This window comes from Serinus canaria, chromosome 18 (assembly GCF_022539315.1).
Source record: "Serinus canaria isolate serCan28SL12 chromosome 18, serCan2020, whole genome shotgun sequence".
NCBI classification, from domain to species: Eukaryota; Metazoa; Chordata; class Aves; order Passeriformes; family Fringillidae; genus Serinus; species Serinus canaria.
In genome coordinates this window covers 7,404,329-7,421,478 of record NC_066331.1, presented here as the reverse complement: position 1 = coordinate 7,421,478, position 17,150 = coordinate 7,404,329, and the positions used below count along the sequence as shown (strand labels likewise).

General features: G+C 48.1%; 2 protein-coding genes across 3 annotated transcripts in view; one reads left to right on the top strand and one right to left on the bottom strand.

Annotated features, from left to right (window-relative positions):
* METTL23 (methyltransferase like 23) overlaps positions 1–1,345 on the bottom strand; it is a 2,038-nt gene extending 693 nt beyond the window's left edge. The window contains exons 1-4 of one of the 2 annotated variants that reach the window (XM_009094477.4): positions 860–1,075; positions 676–780; positions 361–598; positions 1–30 (exon numbers count right to left, since the gene is read on the bottom strand). The exon at positions 1–30 is cut by the window's left edge and continues 55 nt beyond it. In XM_009094477.4, coding sequence (XP_009092725.2) covers positions 1–30; positions 361–598; positions 676–780; positions 860–940 — 454 coding nt within the window. In that variant the 5' untranslated portion in view covers positions 941–1,075. Of the gene's footprint in view, positions 31–360; positions 599–675 lie in introns of both variants that reach the window. The other variant, XM_050981170.1, reaches the window with a different exon arrangement.
* An 84-nt stretch (positions 1,346–1,429) lies between these two features.
* JMJD6 (jumonji domain containing 6, arginine demethylase and lysine hydroxylase) lies at positions 1,430–13,480 on the top strand. Its single transcript, XM_030231954.2, has 7 exons — positions 1,430–1,719; positions 2,466–2,854; positions 5,737–6,023; positions 7,276–7,411; positions 7,529–7,667; positions 8,307–8,434; positions 10,057–13,480. The coding sequence occupies exons 1-7, from the start codon at positions 1,591–1,593 to the stop codon at positions 10,091–10,093; spliced, it is 1,245 nt and encodes a 414-aa protein (XP_030087814.1). The 5' UTR covers positions 1,430–1,590; the 3' UTR covers positions 10,094–13,480.
* Positions 13,481–17,150: the final 3,670 nt, after the last annotated feature.

Sequence of the window (17,150 nt, the reverse complement as noted above, 5' to 3'; positions counted from 1 at the left end):
AGTAAATTGTAGTTAAAATATCTTCAAAGTCTATGTAGTTTGAGGAGATAAAGCAGTTGGGTTAGTCTCTATTCCAGGTGTGGATAAATCTGCCTGGTTCCATGAAATGGTAATTACAAATCAATGCAAACACAGTGTATCTGTGTATGAGACAAAGCAGGGCATGAAGGGACTCAGTTATTTACTTAATCTTCTACTCCCACACACACAGCTGTATTTATGACATCTCTAAACTTGAATTAACCCAGTGTAACAAGGTCAGTAGCACAGTGTCACCTGATCTACTGACACTTCCCAGCAGTACTAGGACAGGAACTCCTTGCAGTCACAAACCAAACATACCTAGGAGCATTAACGTACCTTTGGGGTCAAAAAAGACATCTGAGCCTAAAATAATGTCTATGGGTGCAAGAGAGAGCAGTTCCGGCGACACGCGGCCCCAGGTGAGGCCAAGGACGGGCACGTGGGGCAGGTGGTTCATGAGGCAGCTGCTACGGCAGCTCTGCAGGCACTGGGGCAGCTCCTCGCTGTCCGACAGGATCACCTGGGCACCACACCTGGCGGCCACCACGCCGGGGAGACTCACACCGGCACCGATCTGAAATCACAGCGTGTTTGTGGAGACCGCGGGTGGAACCTGGCCCGCGGGTCACGAGACGGGGGAGCGGGCGGTACCTCCAGCACTCGCTTCTCGGGCAGGCTCTGCCTGTGCGCCCACAGGTATTGGGCCAGGACCACGGCACAGGGCCACACGTACATGCCGTACTGCGAGTCCAGCACCTGCAACACACATGGCGAGGCGCTGTGCCGGGGTCCCGGGAGCTGCCGCCGTTCCCGGTGTCCCGGCTGCCCCCGGTACCTCGGGCACGCGCACGGCCAGCGCCGCCGGACCCTCCTCGAAACGGTACCGTCGCGCGCGCTGCCGCCGCGGCGCCGCCATGGGCCAATCGCGGGCAGACACGTATTGGCTCCAGGCCGTGCCAGCCAATCGGCACCTCCCCCCGGCGCAACGTCACGCGGAGCGCCGCCGCGGGCGCTGATGGCGATGAGGCGCTCGCCGAGCCGCGGCCTCCCCCCGCGGCCGCGGTTAAGCCGGGCCGCTCCCGCCCGCGCGGCTGCCCCGGCGGGGCGGGGCTGGCGCCTCCGCGGGCTGCTTCCCGGAGAACGGAGGAAACCGGGTGACACGCGGTCGGCCCGCCACTGTCCGGGGAGCAGCAAGCGCGGAGCGCGGACCAGCCGCGGGAAGGGCAGCTGCGCCGGTGGGCTCCTGGGGCGGCCGCGGAACTCCGCGGCCAAGTGCGCCCGGTGCCCGCGCTGCCTCTGTGCCGTCCGCGCTGCCCTTTCTCAACATGGCGGCGCGGGGGCGCCGCTTCCCCAGCCTCGGCCAATCAGCGCCGAGGCGTGGCGGAAGCCGGGGCGCAGCCGGCCAATGGAAGCGCGGTGGGGGCGGGGCCGCGGCGACAGCGGCGGCACGGGGTGAAATTTCTGGAAGGTGCGGCCGGAGTGGGGCCGGGATCGGGATCAGTGTCGGGATCGGCATCAGGGTCGGGCCGGGGGCCGCGGGCGGCGACGGCCCCTAGCGCCGCCGCCATGAACCACAAGAGCAAGAAGCGGATCCGTGAGGCGAAGCGCAGCGCCCGGCCCGAGCTGAAGGACTCGCTGGACTGGACCCGTCATAACTACTGCGAGACCTTCCCCCTCAGCCCCACCGCCTGCAAGGTGCGTCGGGCGCAGGGGAAAGAGAGGGATGAGGAATGAAAGGGTGGGAATGGGGAATGGAGGAGGGGAAATTGGGAATAGAGAGGGGCGCAACTGAGCGAGTCCTGCGGGGAAGGGAAGAGACCTGAGGGGGATGGAAGGGGCTGGGGGAAGTGGGGTGGGGGCGCCACTGGTGATAGGGGAGCCCTGAGGGGACGGGGATGGAGGGGGCGACTGAGGGAATTGGGAACGCCTGAGGTGAAGGGGGAGCTGCGGGGCGGCTGATGGGAAGCGGGAAGGGGGGCCCTTTCTCGAGGCTGCGGTTGTCTCAGAGCTGGCGGCTGGGAGAGCTTTGGTGAGGGACGGGACTTTCTTCCCTCCACGTGGCGAGGAGTGTGGGAAGGTCAGGGCCCGCCGGGATTGAACCCGCATAACTCCCAGGAGCGCTTCCCTGTGTCCCGAGGGAGTGAAAGGCAGCAGGGGATGTGTCAGCCCAAAGGGCAGGGTGGCCTCTCCGCCCGGGGAGCTGCCTGGGTGCGGAGCTGTGCCAAAGGCTTCAGGCGGCGGCTGTCACTGATGTGTGCAGGGAGCGGGCCAGGAGAAATGGGGCTGCAGCCTCGGGGAGCTTAAAATAACACAGAGGCAGCTCCACAGCCGTGTGGTGTGTGGAGCAAAGGATATGTATGAAGCATCCCCAGAAGCAAGCACAGCCCTAGGACGTCAGTCTGTCCTAATATCTGCCCTGCTTTCCTCCCTTGGTTTCACAGGATAACGTGGAGAGGGCAGATGCACTCCAGTTAACAGTGGAGGAGTTTGTTGAGCGTTATGAGAAGCCTTACAAGCCCGTGGTGCTGCTGAACGCTCAGGTGGGCTGGTCTGCCCAGGAGAAGTGGACGCTGGAGCGGCTGAAACGCAAGTACAGGAACCAGAAGTTCAAATGTGGGGAGGACAATGATGGTTACTCTGTGAAGATGAAGATGAAATATTACATCGAGTACATGGAAACCACACGCGATGACAGCCCCCTGTACATCTTTGACAGCAGCTATGGAGAGCATCCCAAGCGAAGGAAACTCCTGGAGGACTACAAGGTCCCCAAATTCTTCACTGATGATCTCTTTCAGTATGCAGGGGAGAAACGAAGGCCACCCTACAGGTAGAGTGACAGCAAGACAAAACGGGTATTTTAAGCTCATTGGTTATGCCTAAATACCTGGGATTGTCTCCCAAAAAAAAAAAAAGAGAGATTTTTGCATCATCTCTGAAATGAGTGTACAGCTATAATCCTGCAGGAGAGAAGGGCAGACTTTTATTTATAATACATTTTAAAATTTAAATTCTTTATATCATAATTTCTCCTTTTTCCACCAGTGCTGCTACAGGTTTATTTGTGTAGGGTTTTTTATTTTCATTCTATTAAGTCAGTTTACATCACTTCTTAGATTTTTTCAAAAATTACGTAGTTACTGAGAGCTGTAAAGATCAGTTTTTGTTGTGTGTGCATTTTAGTGTTCAACTTTTAAATACCTCAGGAACAGCTCCTGGGTTTTGCTCCAGTGACTTATGTACAGTGTGGAATTTTGTTTAATTATGAGTCACTCCTTTTAAGGTAAAGATCTTAAGCTAGATTAGGATCTAATATGGGCACCAGTTCTTAGCTCCCCTTCAGATGGTTTTGAGAGAGAACAATATTTCACATCTCTGTAGTCTTTTCAACTCTTTATTTTTGCTTCAGCTTGGAAGAGGGTGAAACGACATTTCGTTCATAAACGACATTTCATTCATAAATTCAAATGCAGCAAACTTGTATTTGGGCTTTAGATAAAAAGTCATTTTTATTTATGCTGCTGTGGCACTTCATAGCACTTAAATTGAACCCTCCCAAGTAATTAAAGTCTTTACAGTGACATTATAATTGTCAGACAATGCCTGTTGCTCTTTGAGTGCCATGAGTCTGTGATGTGGTTTATTTAAATAAAATTGAGCAAGAGCTCATCAGTAATGGCACTTTCCTCTGCTCTCTCATGTACCTGTAGTCCAGTTTGCAGGAGTGAAGCAAGAACCTGATTCCATTTGAGATTAGTGAGGGAGGTGTTTTTACAGTGCTTTTCATAATTCTCTTCCAAGAACATACAATGCTGTGGTCAAACACAAAACCACACTGGGTGTAGTAGAACCTGAATACACTTAATGACCTAGAGATCATTTACCCAAGTTAGAGGTGAATGAGAGAATCTGGTTGTGACTCATTTATTTTGCAGTCTGTGTCCCCCACACCCTCCCCACCTACAGGCACATGCTGAGCTCCTTGCTCTTGATCTTGGTATCCAACTTCTTGTATTTTGTTCTGGAAAATGTGGGTATTTTTCAGGGTTTTTTGAGAGCTGTGATGCACAAGAGCACAGTAATGTCTCCTGGAGTTAGAGAGTTCATCTAGGTACATAAATGAGTGTGCAGTACTTTCAGAGCATAATTAAAAATCTCACAAGTAGTGATGCTGATCATGTGAGGAGGATACGACCTCTACAGGTTGATCTCTGGGTTGAGAGGTGTGTGATAGTGTGTAGACCTTAAAAGAACAATTGGTGCTGTTTAGCACATTTTAATTGGCATTGTTCCTCTCTAAAATAAAGGCAGTAATTTCTGGAAGCCATTTACTGAAGCAGCTATTTTAATTTGAGGAAGGTGGTTTGCTTTCAGATTGATTTTAGGAGTTGTGAAGTTTTTAATGTTAAATTTAATGTCTTGGGTCAAACTGTGTTTTGTTCACTGTAAGTTAAATGTTTGGAGGAAGGTGCTGGTAAATGGCAGTGTTGCTAAATAAGGGTTTCAAACCTGTGTGTGTAGATTCAGGTTATTGTCAGAAAAAGGGTGTTGAGCACTGCATCTCTCTGTGCCTTCAGACAAACCTTCATGTGTGTAATTTCTTCTGATTTCTTAAGAAAAGCCTTGACTGTTCTACCTGTAGTTTAATCAGCTTTCTGAGCATAATATGAATCTGAAGAGTGAATTGGCAATAGAAATTACAAACACCTGTTTATTTACAGCTCCTTCGTGAAGCAGGAAGAAATCATCTTGATAATCAAACTTTACTGTCCTACAATTGATGCTGACAAATGAGCCTTCAAAACCAGATTGATTTACACCTGCACTGGAAAGGGGAGATGGAGAACTTGCTGTATTCTCTGAACCTTTGCATTCCTCTTGCTGGGCATCACCCTCCTGTCACTACACCATGGAGGGACTGTGTTGGTGCTTTAGTTTCTGCACTCTCTGCTGCCAGTTAAACAATTATTGTCATTTTTTCCTCTTGGTGCCTGGTATGAAGTCACCTCACACTGCTTTTTCTGGTGTGGTTGGTCTTACTGGTCTGTTCCAGGGGAAATGAGCAGTTGAAGGTGCTGCTGCAGTTAAACATGTACAGTAGATAAAGTTCTCCACTGGGAGAAATAAACTTTGTAAATGGGCGGTGGGAATATAAGCCTCAAATCCTGAATGGTCACTGGAGAATAAGCTCCATGTAGTTAAGTGTTGGAATGAAAAGCCTCTTGTGAATGAACAGAAGGGGAAGAGAGAGGCCAGGGTTGTGTAACTTGCTCTGTTCCTTGTTGATGCCTTTTGTTCCTCATTGTTCTGCAGTTCTGATGTGTTTGAGCAGCAAATTCTAGAAAACCACAGAAGAATCCCCCTGCCTAGGAAGAATCCCAGCACAGGCAGTTGGGACTTAATCATGCTCATAAACTTTGAAATAATTATTTTATTGAAGAACGATTTAAAACAATACAGCTATGACATATAAAAAGCCATTTTCACTTACTTATCTCACAGTCATTCCTGTCCAATTCATATAGGATTTTAGGTTAAACTCCTGTTATATCCTTTTGGTGCAGTGTGAACTTAACAAAATCAAGAATGTAAATATAACTGTAGCTACTTTATTTTTAACTGAATGTGCAATGAGCTGCTGTAATTGTCTGTCTAACATGAAGAAAGGGACCTGCCTGCTTTATGACTAAAGCACTTTTCTCTTCCATGTAGATGGTTTGTGATGGGCCCACCTCGTTCTGGAACAGGAATTCACATTGATCCCTTGGGAACCAGTGCATGGAATGCCTTAGTGCAGGGACATAAGCGTTGGTGCCTGTTCCCAACCAGCACCCCCAGAGAGCTGATCAAAGTGACACGGGAGGAGGGGGGCAACCAGCAGGACGAGGCCATCACCTGGTTCAATGTCATCTATCCTCGCACACAGCTTCCCACCTGGCCCCCCGAGTTCAAGCCCCTGGAAGTCTTACAGAAACCAGGAGAGACAGTCTTTGTGCCAGGTATGTGCAAATCTCTCCAGGAAGGTAATCTGGGAGAAAAAAAGCATATTTGTAACATTCCTGTGTCATAGAAATGAAGGGAACATTTCAGCTTTCTTAGATGGTCCATTTCTTACAAAACAAACTGAGCTCATTTTGGGACTATTCAGTTACTTCCTGAATGTCACAAAACGTGTGTGACCTGTGGCATAGGATTGCATGTAATACAGATGGCAAAACAAGTGGGATTTAAATTGCAGCATCACAGGAATGTAGTCTCAACTAAATTGCAGTAATAGAAAGTTGTCAGGGCATAAAATAATAGAGGTGTTTGAGCCCCAGTAACTCTTAGACAGAAGTGTTTGAGTTTATACATGCTGGAGCAAATTCATGGCTGAATATTGCATGTGAATTTTTCTTAGTTGTGGGAAATGAACTACTTAAATGCACTGACACCTTCCACCCACCTCTCTGTGGTTATGCTTCATCTTTCATTTGAAATCAAAAGCTAAATAAAACTTTGCTAAAGATGCCCTTCCCTCTGAGTGGCTGCACACTGTGTGCCCATTGTAAGTGGGGGTGAGGTGAGTTCAGTACCAGATTCTAACCTCTGAATCTTGCATCATTTATGTGCAGCATAGCCCATAGTTTCTGTCCACATTGCTGGTGTCTAACATCCAGCTGACTTGGTGTGTGAAGGGTGCCTTGTGATTGTCTTGGCACTTATTAGTGACTCCTGAGTGTACCTTCTGTTAAGAGTTTGTAGCTGTCAGGTTCCATTAAACTGTTCCCTCAGTCTTTTCTGAGCCTATAAGTGGGTTGTAAGAACTCCACTATTTTTATCCCGTGTGGAAAAACAATTTTGCATCTATGTTTAAATGAAAGGTTAGTCTGTAGTCATAAGAACCTTGCAAAATCAGCGTGGAAAGTGCTCTCAGCTGAACAGAAAGGGCTCTGTGCAGTCTGGGGTACAATGGCTGCTGCTGTTAAATAAACTGTCAGCAGACAGTGTGGTGCTGTCAGGTCACATCTTCAGGCCTGAGTGTGAGCTGGGTAATTTGGTCAGAGCATGGAGCTGCCTTCTGTAACAAGAACCTGTCAGGCACTGGGGTGAAAGCTGAAATAAGACAGGAAATATGATGAGTTGGAAAACTCACCTGGGTTTGGGAGATAAGGTCCAGTTCCACCTGCACTGTGGGAGAGGTGTTCTTGGCTGTTCTTGAACTTGCTCTCTGCCATGCAGCCCCCAAAGGTCACTGGTGTTGTGTTTTAGGTGGCTGGTGGCACGTAGTCCTCAATCTTGACACAACTATTGCCATCACACAAAATTTTGCCAGCTGTACCAACTTCCCAGTGGTGTGGCACAAGACAGTAAGAGGGAGACCGAAACTGTCACGGAAATGGTACAGGTAAGAGATTCAGTAGCTTTCTTTGTATATTCTTCATTGAAAACAAAACCTAAAAATATTCATTTATGTGCAGTATTACAATTCAAAGGCTAACCCTGAAATTTTAACTGTATTTAGGATCCTAAAGCAGGAGCATCCTGAATTGGCAGCCTTAGCTGATTCAGTTGACCTGCAGGAATCTACTGGTATTGCTTCTGACAGTTCCAGTGATTCTTCCAGTTCATCAAGTTCCAGCTCCTCAGACTCTGATTCAGAGGTAATGCTTTTTGATGCAATAGGTTATCCATATTCTGCATTTACATTGTTTTTCCATACCTGATCATGTGCCTTCATCCTTATATTCATGCCATATGGAATAAATTACTAGAAAGCAGCTAAACCCATCTACATGGTGGAGGAGCCTGTGATCTTAGCAGGTTCTGTTTGCTGAAGCCTCTCTTCACATTGCCAAATGGATTCAATCTGTTTGATCCATGTCTATATTATATATGAATCTGTCACTCTTTTAGCTTGTGGAAAATAGCTGCAAAGTGAATGTTCTAAAAATTGGGAGAGGGAAAAAAATCCAAAACAGATCAGTTAGGACACAGGACTCTTGTGGACACCTAAATCCTTCTGAAGCCAAAGTCTTCTCTTGGAAGAGGAGGTCCTTCTAGGGACCAAAAGGAGCACATTCCTTGTGCCTCAAGTCAGCTTCAGCCAGTGATGAGATCCAAAAACATTTCTGTTCCTGACTTTTAAATACTTAATTTAAAATTTCCTTAATGTGTCTAGCCTAAAACAGCATGTCCTTTGACCTCAGGGTTGCTGAGCTCAAAGAACTTGTGTTGGATTGCACAGCACAGACAGTTGTTGAGGTTCCTCTGAATTGTGGTTTCATCTTTCCATGCTGCAGTGTGACTCTGGCTCTGAGACAGAGGGGATGATGCACCGCAGGAAAAAGCGGAGGACGTGCGGGATGATGGGGAACGGGGACACCACTTCCCAGGACGACTGCGTGAGCAAAGAGCGCAGCTCCTCCAGGTGACCCAGGGCAGCTGTTGGTTTTAAACAAGCACAGCACAACACAAGGGAAAGCTGGCACACTTCAAATAGGGGATTCCTCAGGAGAGAAGGATGGAGAGCAAGGGATTCCTTACAGGAATTGACCAGTGGTGTCATCCCTCCATGAATTATTTTAATTGTTCCAAACAGAAAACTAGGATTATTGATGTTTTCTTTTTAAAAATCAGGGGTTTTATTTAATAAACATCTTATTACTTTTCCTAGTTGTCTCTTCTAATAGATGAGAGGATTTGATTTTATCTTTGTTTAATGAGAGAGGTGGGATGTTTAAACTGCTCTTCAGAGAGCACAAAGGAATACTGAACAGTTAAAGATGAAGAATGATCAGGCAGCACTCAGGTTTCAATGTCTTGTTCAGACAGAAAACCTTCAAGCAGTTGTATGGTTTCTCTTACTGCTGCCTGGATTATTTCAATTTGTTCCACTGCTTTATCTGTTAAAGGCAAAATTAATCCTAAATTCCAAATGTCTGTGTTTACATTTTAAATAAATAAATACTTAAATATCAAGCAAGTTTCAGTCACTGTGGAAGGAGGCAACATTAGTATTGCAAAATCAAGGGTAGATATACTTAGGGTAAAGTTGCTGAGGAAAGCAATTCTCTAGACAGGCGAGGTTAAAAAGAGTGGAACACTGGGAACCTGGGAGTATACTGCAGGGAAGAACTTAAACATTCTTTGCTAAATGAAGCATTTTTCTCATATAGCAGAGGCTTGCCAAAATTCTCAAGCAAATTCCTTGCAGCTTGGTTAACCAGTGCTGCTGGATTGGCTGCCTGCCTGCATTAGAGTGCTGGCCAGCTCTTGAGCTCTTGGATGCTCCAGGTTTGGCATGGATGCAAGTGCTGTGGTGCCTTAGTGTGTGGCTTGCTAAAGAAGGTGTGCAGCAGTAATTTACCTGAGGAGGTCCATATTCCAGCATGATTCCAGCCTGACTTCCTAATGTGAGACTGCCTGAAGGCCTGTGTGCTCCTGTAGATTGCTCTCTTATTTCCAGCAGTTGCTCATGACTGAATACAATTGAATTACAAGTACAGAGCATCATTAAAGGTTGGGGAGAACTGTACTGACTGCTTATTTTGCCCTGGAGGTTCCACAGTTTGCTTGTTATGACATGTCAAATCCCATTTTGGCAGCCAGTGTGACTTCAGGCAGGGAATGAACAGCAGGAGAGAACAAACCTTTAATGTAGACCCTGTTTTAAAAAGAAAGCTGTAAAAATGCAGATCATGATGCAGATCTGTTCTTCTGAAAAACCCATGCACTTTTGAATTATTTGCCATTCAAATTTTGAAATGAGTACCCTAAATATTGAAAATTAGCACCTTGCCTAGAACATTTACTTTTTGGGTTTCACTGTTCTGCCTCCCATATGTTGATTGTTTCACTCTGTGAGGGTGGGTGGGTGTTCTGTTCCAGCTGTGTGATGGCTTAGTTGCTAGAAACGCTTCCAAACACGAAATCTGAACCTTGCTCATACAATGCTGGAGGAAGAATAAGCCTGAGATTAATCTGCATGCTGGGATCTTGTGGCATGGTACAAGGTGAATGCTTAAAGGCAGTTGTACCTTTTTTTGACAGGATTAGGGAATCTTGTGGAGGCCGCAGCTACCCCTGAGGGATAACACCACCTACCCAGAGGCAGCTGCTGATGGAAGCTCTGTTAGCAGCCAGCCAGCTCTGTTCTACTCCCTTCTGCTTCTGTTTCTCACACTCCTTAAGTTTTTGTTACTCTTCCTCGATCCGGACATCTTCGTTTTGTGCTGTCCAAGGTTGGCTCCTGAATAACCTGTAGGGGAACACCCCAACTGTGTCCTTTGTGCAATGCTTTGTCCCCTCTGACCCCTGCACTATAACCCAGCTGTGGGTAAGGATATGCCAAGTATTTTGTGGGTCACAGAACTGGCAAGGAAGGCAACGGTCAATTTTTAAAGAACTCTTTTTAAAACCAGCAGGTAAATGAAAAACCTGCCTTGCTTTGACACTGTCATATGTTTACATGTTGTCCTGTACACTTGAGAAAAGGAACACCAGCCCTTTTGGCCTATCGGAATGACTGGTGGATCTCACACCAGAATTTTGGGAAGAACAAGGAGGATATGAGCTTCTGCAAGAACTGAGCTGTGGAAAATGAGTCCTTGGATCTTACCCTGCTGCAGGAGAACATTGCTGTTGGGGCTGGCACTTCCAAGTGTGTGTCTCATAAAATCCTGGAATATGGGCACCTGGAAAGAACCCATCAGGATCCTTGAGTTCAACTCCTGGCCCTGCACAGAAACCAAGACACCCACCCTGTGCCCAAGAGCATTGTCCAAACACTTCATGTATTCAGGCTCAGTGCTGTGACCATTGCCCTGGGGATCCTGTTCCAGTTTCTAACCACCCTCAAGGTGAAAAACATTTTTGTGATACCCAACCTAAACCTGCCCTCACTCAGCTCCAGCTGTTTCCTTTTGTCCTGTCACTGGTCACAAGAGTGAAGAGATTGGTACCTGCCCTTGTGCTGTCCCTCATGAGGATGCTGAAGACCCAAATGAGGTCTGACCTCAGTCTCCTCCAGGCTGAAAAGACCAAGTGACCTCAGCCACTCCTCATACAGCTCCCCCTCCAGACCCTTCAGCATCCTCATGGCCTCCTTTGGGTGCTCTCCAATGGCTTAATGTCTGTTAGATGTTGTGGTTCCCAAAACTGCCCCCAGCACTGAAGGTGATACTATCCCAGGACAGTCCCCTCCCTTTCCTGGTTGGTGATGCTGGGCCTCATGCCCCCAGGACATGGTTTGCCCTCTGGGTTCCAGGGCACTGCTGACTCAGATCCAGCTTGCCACCAACCAGGAGTGCCTGGACCCCAGTGCAGAATGCAGCCCTTGCCCTTGTTAAACTCCACATCGTTGGTGATTGCCCATCTCTAATTCGTTGAGGCCTCTCTACCCTTGAGGGGTTTGACAGCTCTTCCCAATTTAGTGTTTTTGACAAACCTAATATTCCTTACAGTCCTGTGTCCAAGTCATTAATGAGGATGTTGAAGAGCACAGGGATGAGGATGGAGCCCTGCAGAACCCCATCAGTGACCAGTGCCCTCCTGGTGTCACCCCAGCCTTTGTGTCCAGCCTGTGAGCCAGTTGCTCACCCATCATGGAACACGGTTAACCAGCTCTGGGCTGGGTAGTTTGTCCAGAAGGTCAGTGGGAGAGACCGTATCCAAAGTTCTGCTGAAGTCCAAAATGTGACATCTACTGCCTTTCCTAGAACAGTGAGGTGGGTCACCCTGTCACAGAAGGAGATCAGAATCAACAAGCAGGACTTTCCCTGTGTGAAGCTGTGCTGGCTGTGACTGATGCCTGCACTGTCCTCCAGGTGTTTTTCAGTATTTCCCAGAGTCATCTCTTCCATGATTTGGCCTGGCACTGAAGGGAGACTGACAGGCCTGTGGTTTCCAGGGTCCTCCTCCTTGATGTTGAGAACTGGGACATTTGCCCGCTTCCAGTCAGCTGGAACCCCTCGGATTCCCAAAACTGCTCAAAAATCATTGAGAGGTTTTGCAATGACATCAGCAGCATCTTGAGGATTCTCAGATGAATGCCATGAGCCCCGTGGATCTGTAGGCATCCATGTGGAGCAGCAGATCCTGCTGCTTTGGGGTCGACTGGGAGTTGGACATTCACAGTTCTCCAGCTCAGGGCACTGAGACCCCCTTGGTCCATCATTTGTGCTGAAGACAGGCAAAGAAACATTAAACACCTCTGCCATGTCCATGTCTCTGTTTGTGAGGAGAGCATCCTCATCCTAGAATGGGCCAGTGTTATTTCTAATTTGTTTTTTGCCATTAATATATTTTAAAAAACTCTTTTTTATTTCCCTCACGGTTCTGGCCAGTTTCATCGCCAGTTGAACTTTGGCCATTTGAATTTTCTCCCTACAGTGGCAGCAGCATTTCTGTATTCTTCCCATGTCACCTGACCTTGCTTCCACTGGGCAGACACCTTCCTTTTTCATCTTATTTCCAAGAGAAGATCCCTGTTCAGCCAAGAAAGGGAAGGTGGTGTGAATGCCCCAAACACTGAAGCAACTTCAGCAGAGGTGACCACCAACCTGAAGCATCTTTTGTGGTCTGAATCTGCGTGCTCCGTGCACACACCTGAGGTGCAACACCTGAACCAGCAGCAGTCCATCTGCTTCCACTCTGTCAGGGTGACAGGCAACAAAGCTGCACTGATGGGAAGCTCAGTGGAGCAGGAGAATCCAAGAGTTTCTTGCACAGCAAAAACTGTGGCAGGAAAAAGCATTTGCCAGTACTTCCAGTCCTCCAGGTGTGATGTTTAGCACAAGGCAACTGCTGACAAAGTCTGACTCTGGCAGGATCACATGTTTTGGGCTTGGAACACCAAACAGTTCTGGGGCTGTGGGCTCACTCAGGCCAGTGCAGTTCACATCCCCAAGTAGCTTTTCTATGAGGGTGTACATTCAGATCTTTCTGAAAGTTGCAGTGCCAATTTTAAAGGACTGAGGAGGGGGACATGTTGTTGTTTTATGCTTTTTAAAAATGCAATGTGTTGTTTAAGTCTGTGTAGATGCATTTGTATTATGCCAGGTAAAGCTCTAGTCCCCAAGGGATCTTTTGGAGCTGCTGGTTTGTTATATTAGCAGGGGCTTGTGCTGGTGGTGTCTGTGTGGCTGAAATCTGAATTTCCCATGGGCTGCTTCAGTGGGTGCTGTTCTGAGCCCTAGGAGGTGGGTATAGAACTCATTTCAGCTGTTCTTTGGAAAAGAACACTTGACAGCAGAAGTGCTGTGCACATAGCAAACACACAGCAATGCCCAGGCACTGATGAAAGAACAAATTAAAGAGAGATTAAAGCCTCAACTGTGACTTTCTTAAACGTGTTGGGTTCAGTAGAACCTGGAGTGTTGCTTTTCTGGGCTCTCTGATCCATTTTTAACCTTGTCTGTTCCTTATTTAAACACTCCTGGACCATATCCTTCTGTATAAAGGAATCCTAAATATGTTTTTTGGGATCTCTGGTTTTGAGTCTTTTGTGCCAGTAAGAGCAGTGTGGTGGTGGGGAAATGGAGAGTGGGATTTTTTTAGCTGTCCAGACTCCCAAATTTCCTGTGATAGATAGCCAGGCATAAGCAAGCATACTTCCTCTGTAGCCACTGGAGATTCTTCCACAAGATCACTTTAAAAAATCCTCCAACTTCTCCCACTCCTGGCATTTCTGGCCAAGGCTGAGCAGCCTGGGAGCCTGCACAGTCTGTGTGTGTCCTCTCAGAGATGTCTGCAGCTGCTGCCTTTTGGAATCATGTGGGGCCTGCAGAGGTGAAGGCTCACAATACTCAGCTCTGTCACAGTGAGGGGAGTTCTTGGAGAGCTGTCCCTTCCTCTCTGGTGGCTGGGCAGCACCTCAGTGAGGTGCAGCTGCATTTGGCACATGTGGTTCAGTTTGCACAGTCTAAAATCTAATGTGGAAGCCCGATTGCTGTGCTGGGAAAGCCACACCTCTGCCTCTAGAAGCACAGTGGGAAGATGCAGAGTGCAGAGCATACTTCCATGCCTGTGAACTCTCCCATAGTGTGAAATAAAGCAATTCCAGGAGAAGCCTGTGTTGGTGTGACACCCCTCACAGAAAAGCAGCATGTTTACAGCAGACAGCAGATATCATGATACCAGCAACCCTCTCCTGACTGCTCCACAGGGCAATTCCTGCTGTGAAACAGTCTGTGCAGGCTTACCTGGGAATCAGGACTCTGGGATCTCCAGTTCTTCCACTTCTGGCTTTTGCCTGAGCCACTTTGGTGAGTCTTTCAGCAGTGAGGAAAATCCCTACCTCACAGGGCTGTTGTGAGGCTGAACTGCAGTTGCTGTGTAAGATGCTTTGAAGCCATCCACCCACAAAAAGTGTTCCATTCATCCTGAGCAGCCTGAGCCTTCTGAGCCTGGTGGGAGCTTTTTGTAGCAGAAAACTTTGGGGATTTTGTTCAACACTTGGCCATGTGGTGTTCTGTGGTGGCCCTTCCAGAATTGCTGTGTGTTTTAAATTGTAGCAGAACAAAACTTCCTGTTTTCACCAGGGTTGAGCTGTTGCTGTTCCATGGCCTGCTCTAAACAGGAGATCCTGCTAGAGCAGGATCTGGTTTTAAATAGAACTAGATGCAATTTTCTCATCAGGGAGTCAGCTTCTCTGGCCTTACAGGGATGGGGGGAGCTGGTGCTTCCCAGGCTGGGTGAGGGAGGAACAGTTAAAAACTGTGCTCCCTTTGTGTCTCACTCCATGCTTGTGGGAAGCTGGCTGGGGAGAGTGGGCTCTGTGCTCTCACTTCTCCAGGCTTTTGCTTTTTGGGACATCCTGGTCTCTTGTTCCAGCCCTGCAGCTTTTGTACTCTAGAGGCCCTGGATGCAGCTGGTCCAGCACCCTGTGGACCCCTCATTTCCTTGAGGAAATTTCCTCATTCCCTTGAGCCCCAGAGCAGCAGCACAGCTCTGCCTCACTTTTCTGGGGGCTGCTCTGATCCCCAGGGATGGCAGAGAGCCTCAGGTTGGATGTCATTGTCACAGTCCTGCCTGCTCCAGGAAAGGTGATGGAATTTGGGAGCTCTGCCTGTGCTTCAGAGCCTGGTGACAGCCACAGGCTGGGAGAGTTCAGGAGGAAATGATCCAGCCCTCCATCAGAACCACAAATATGGGCAAGAGGCACCAGTGCCAGCACCTGTTCCCAGCACAAGTGCTGTGGGAGCAGGTGACACCGAGGAGCCTCTGGCAGAGCTTCCTCCCCTTTCAAGCTGGTGTGTGCTGGCTCCAGTTTGTCTTCTCAGTTACATCAAACCTCTCCAAATGCTTCAAGGAAAGACAGCAGCCTCTTTCATAGTTAACCTCTACTCTCCTCCCTGAGTCCATTGTGGGCTAGGAAGTGAGACTGTTGGCTGAATGCAGTCTGGAATGCCTCTGTGGGCACATTGTAACTGGGAGGTTTTTGGCATCCCCCTTGCAAAGGGGGGAAGGAAAGTATTACCATTTGTGTGACAGTCCCACTGTCAGCTCCAAGCCCTGCCACTGCCCTTAGCTGCTTTTATCACCCATCCAGCAGAGCTGGGATACTTGTCTTGTTCGGATGATTGTGGTTTTGCTTTTTATTTTAAATAAAATCAATTATTTTGCATTATCCTGTCACTTTCTTTCATACTGTGATGATTTGAAAAAACTTACAGGTGTGCACCTCTGTGTCCCAAAGTGCTAAATGTGCTGGGAATAGCTCTGGGGATGCTTGAGGGTTTGCCCATCTTTGCTGGGCTGTGGTTTGGAAGCTGCTGGACTTGCACTGGCTCTGGGAGGTGAGTTTTGTTGGTAGGTGTGTTACCAGACAGTCCCACCTGCTCTTTGACCCTGTCCTGGCCTCCCCAATCTGTGTCACAAGAGGTTTCTGTGTTGTGTTTCTGGTGCCACTTCACACTGCCAGGAGGGGCTTTAATCTTCCAGGTGTCTGCTTTGGGATGGCCAAATGGTGATCAGAGGGATGGAGCCCTTCTCTCAGAAGGAAAGGCTGAGACAAATGGGATTGTCCAGCCTGGAGAAGAGAAGCCTCCAGGGTGATCTAATTGTAGCCTTCTGCTCCCTGGAGAGAACCTACAAGATGGAGAGAGACATTTTACAAGGGCCTGCAGGGACAGGACAAGGGGATTGGCTTCAAACTGACAGGGAGTAGGTTTAGCTTGGATAACAGGATGAAATTCTTCCCTGTGAGGGTGGTGGGGCCCTGGCACAGGCTGCCCAGTGAAGCTGTGGCTGCCTCATTCCTGGAAATGTCTCAGGCCAAGGTGGTTGGGCTTGGAGCAGCCTGGGATCATGGCAGGGGTGGAACAGGATGAGCTCTAAGGTCCCTTCCAACCCAACCCATTCTGTGATTCCATGATTCTAAATAAGGCTCACAGTGCAGAGGGACTCTGTGGAAGGGCTATGCTCCAAGCAGAGGGGTTTGGGGCAGAGCTGCCTCAAGGAGCCTGGCTGTGAGGTGGAACAGGGACTGGGAAGATGGGAGAACTTGTATATTTTGTCAGTGAGAGTTGTTGAAAGCAGTAACTGTAGGTAAATAAGCTGGAACAGAGTGTGGGACAGCAGCCCTGAGGCTTTTGAAATATTTATAGCAATATATTGTAAAATGAAACACCTCAAAGGAGTAAATGGCTTTGTGGCAGCAGACAGCAATTCACTCATTTCCACATAAACCTCTGTCCTCCCCTTCCCAGACACTGCTGGAAACATTCTTCTTTAGTGTCACCTATAAAACATTTTTTTCTTCTTTCCAGTTGCCCTTCAGCAGCTCTCCCCATGCCCAGCTCACCTCCCCTGCTCCATGCACAATTAGCAAATGAGCCCCTCCTCTCCTTGTGGATGATCTGGGTGTGTCCATGCCTGGCATTTAACAAGCCCCAGTTCCAGAAAATGCTGCAAGTTAATGGTGGCTAAAAACTGTACAGCCACTGTAGAAATGCTTTTATAATTGATCTCTTATTTTTCAGTCTGGAGAGGCAATTTAGAGACAACCTCACCATTCCTCCACATTTGCAGGTATTGCTGGTACCTCCTTCAGTCCCTCTGTGGCCTTGCAACCAGGACTTGATTTATTTTTATTCCTCTTGATTTATCTACACATCTTTCTTTTTGTGACAGTTGCAATTCCA

What these genes read in the sequence shown, in the direction of transcription:
- JMJD6 (XM_030231954.2), top strand. Translation starts at nt 1,591, where the DNA reads ATGAACCACAAGAGCAAGAAGCGGATCCGTGAGGCGAAGCGCAGCGCC. An exon ending in TCAGCCCCACCGCCTGCAAG is followed by an intron (nt 1,720 to 2,465) that starts GTGCGTCGGGCG and finishes TTGGTTTCACAG; the next exon opens with GATAACGTGGAGAGGGCAGA. An exon ending in CCTCAGACTCTGATTCAGAG is followed by an intron (nt 7,668 to 8,306) that starts GTAATGCTTTTT and finishes TCCATGCTGCAG; the next exon opens with TGTGACTCTGGCTCTGAGAC.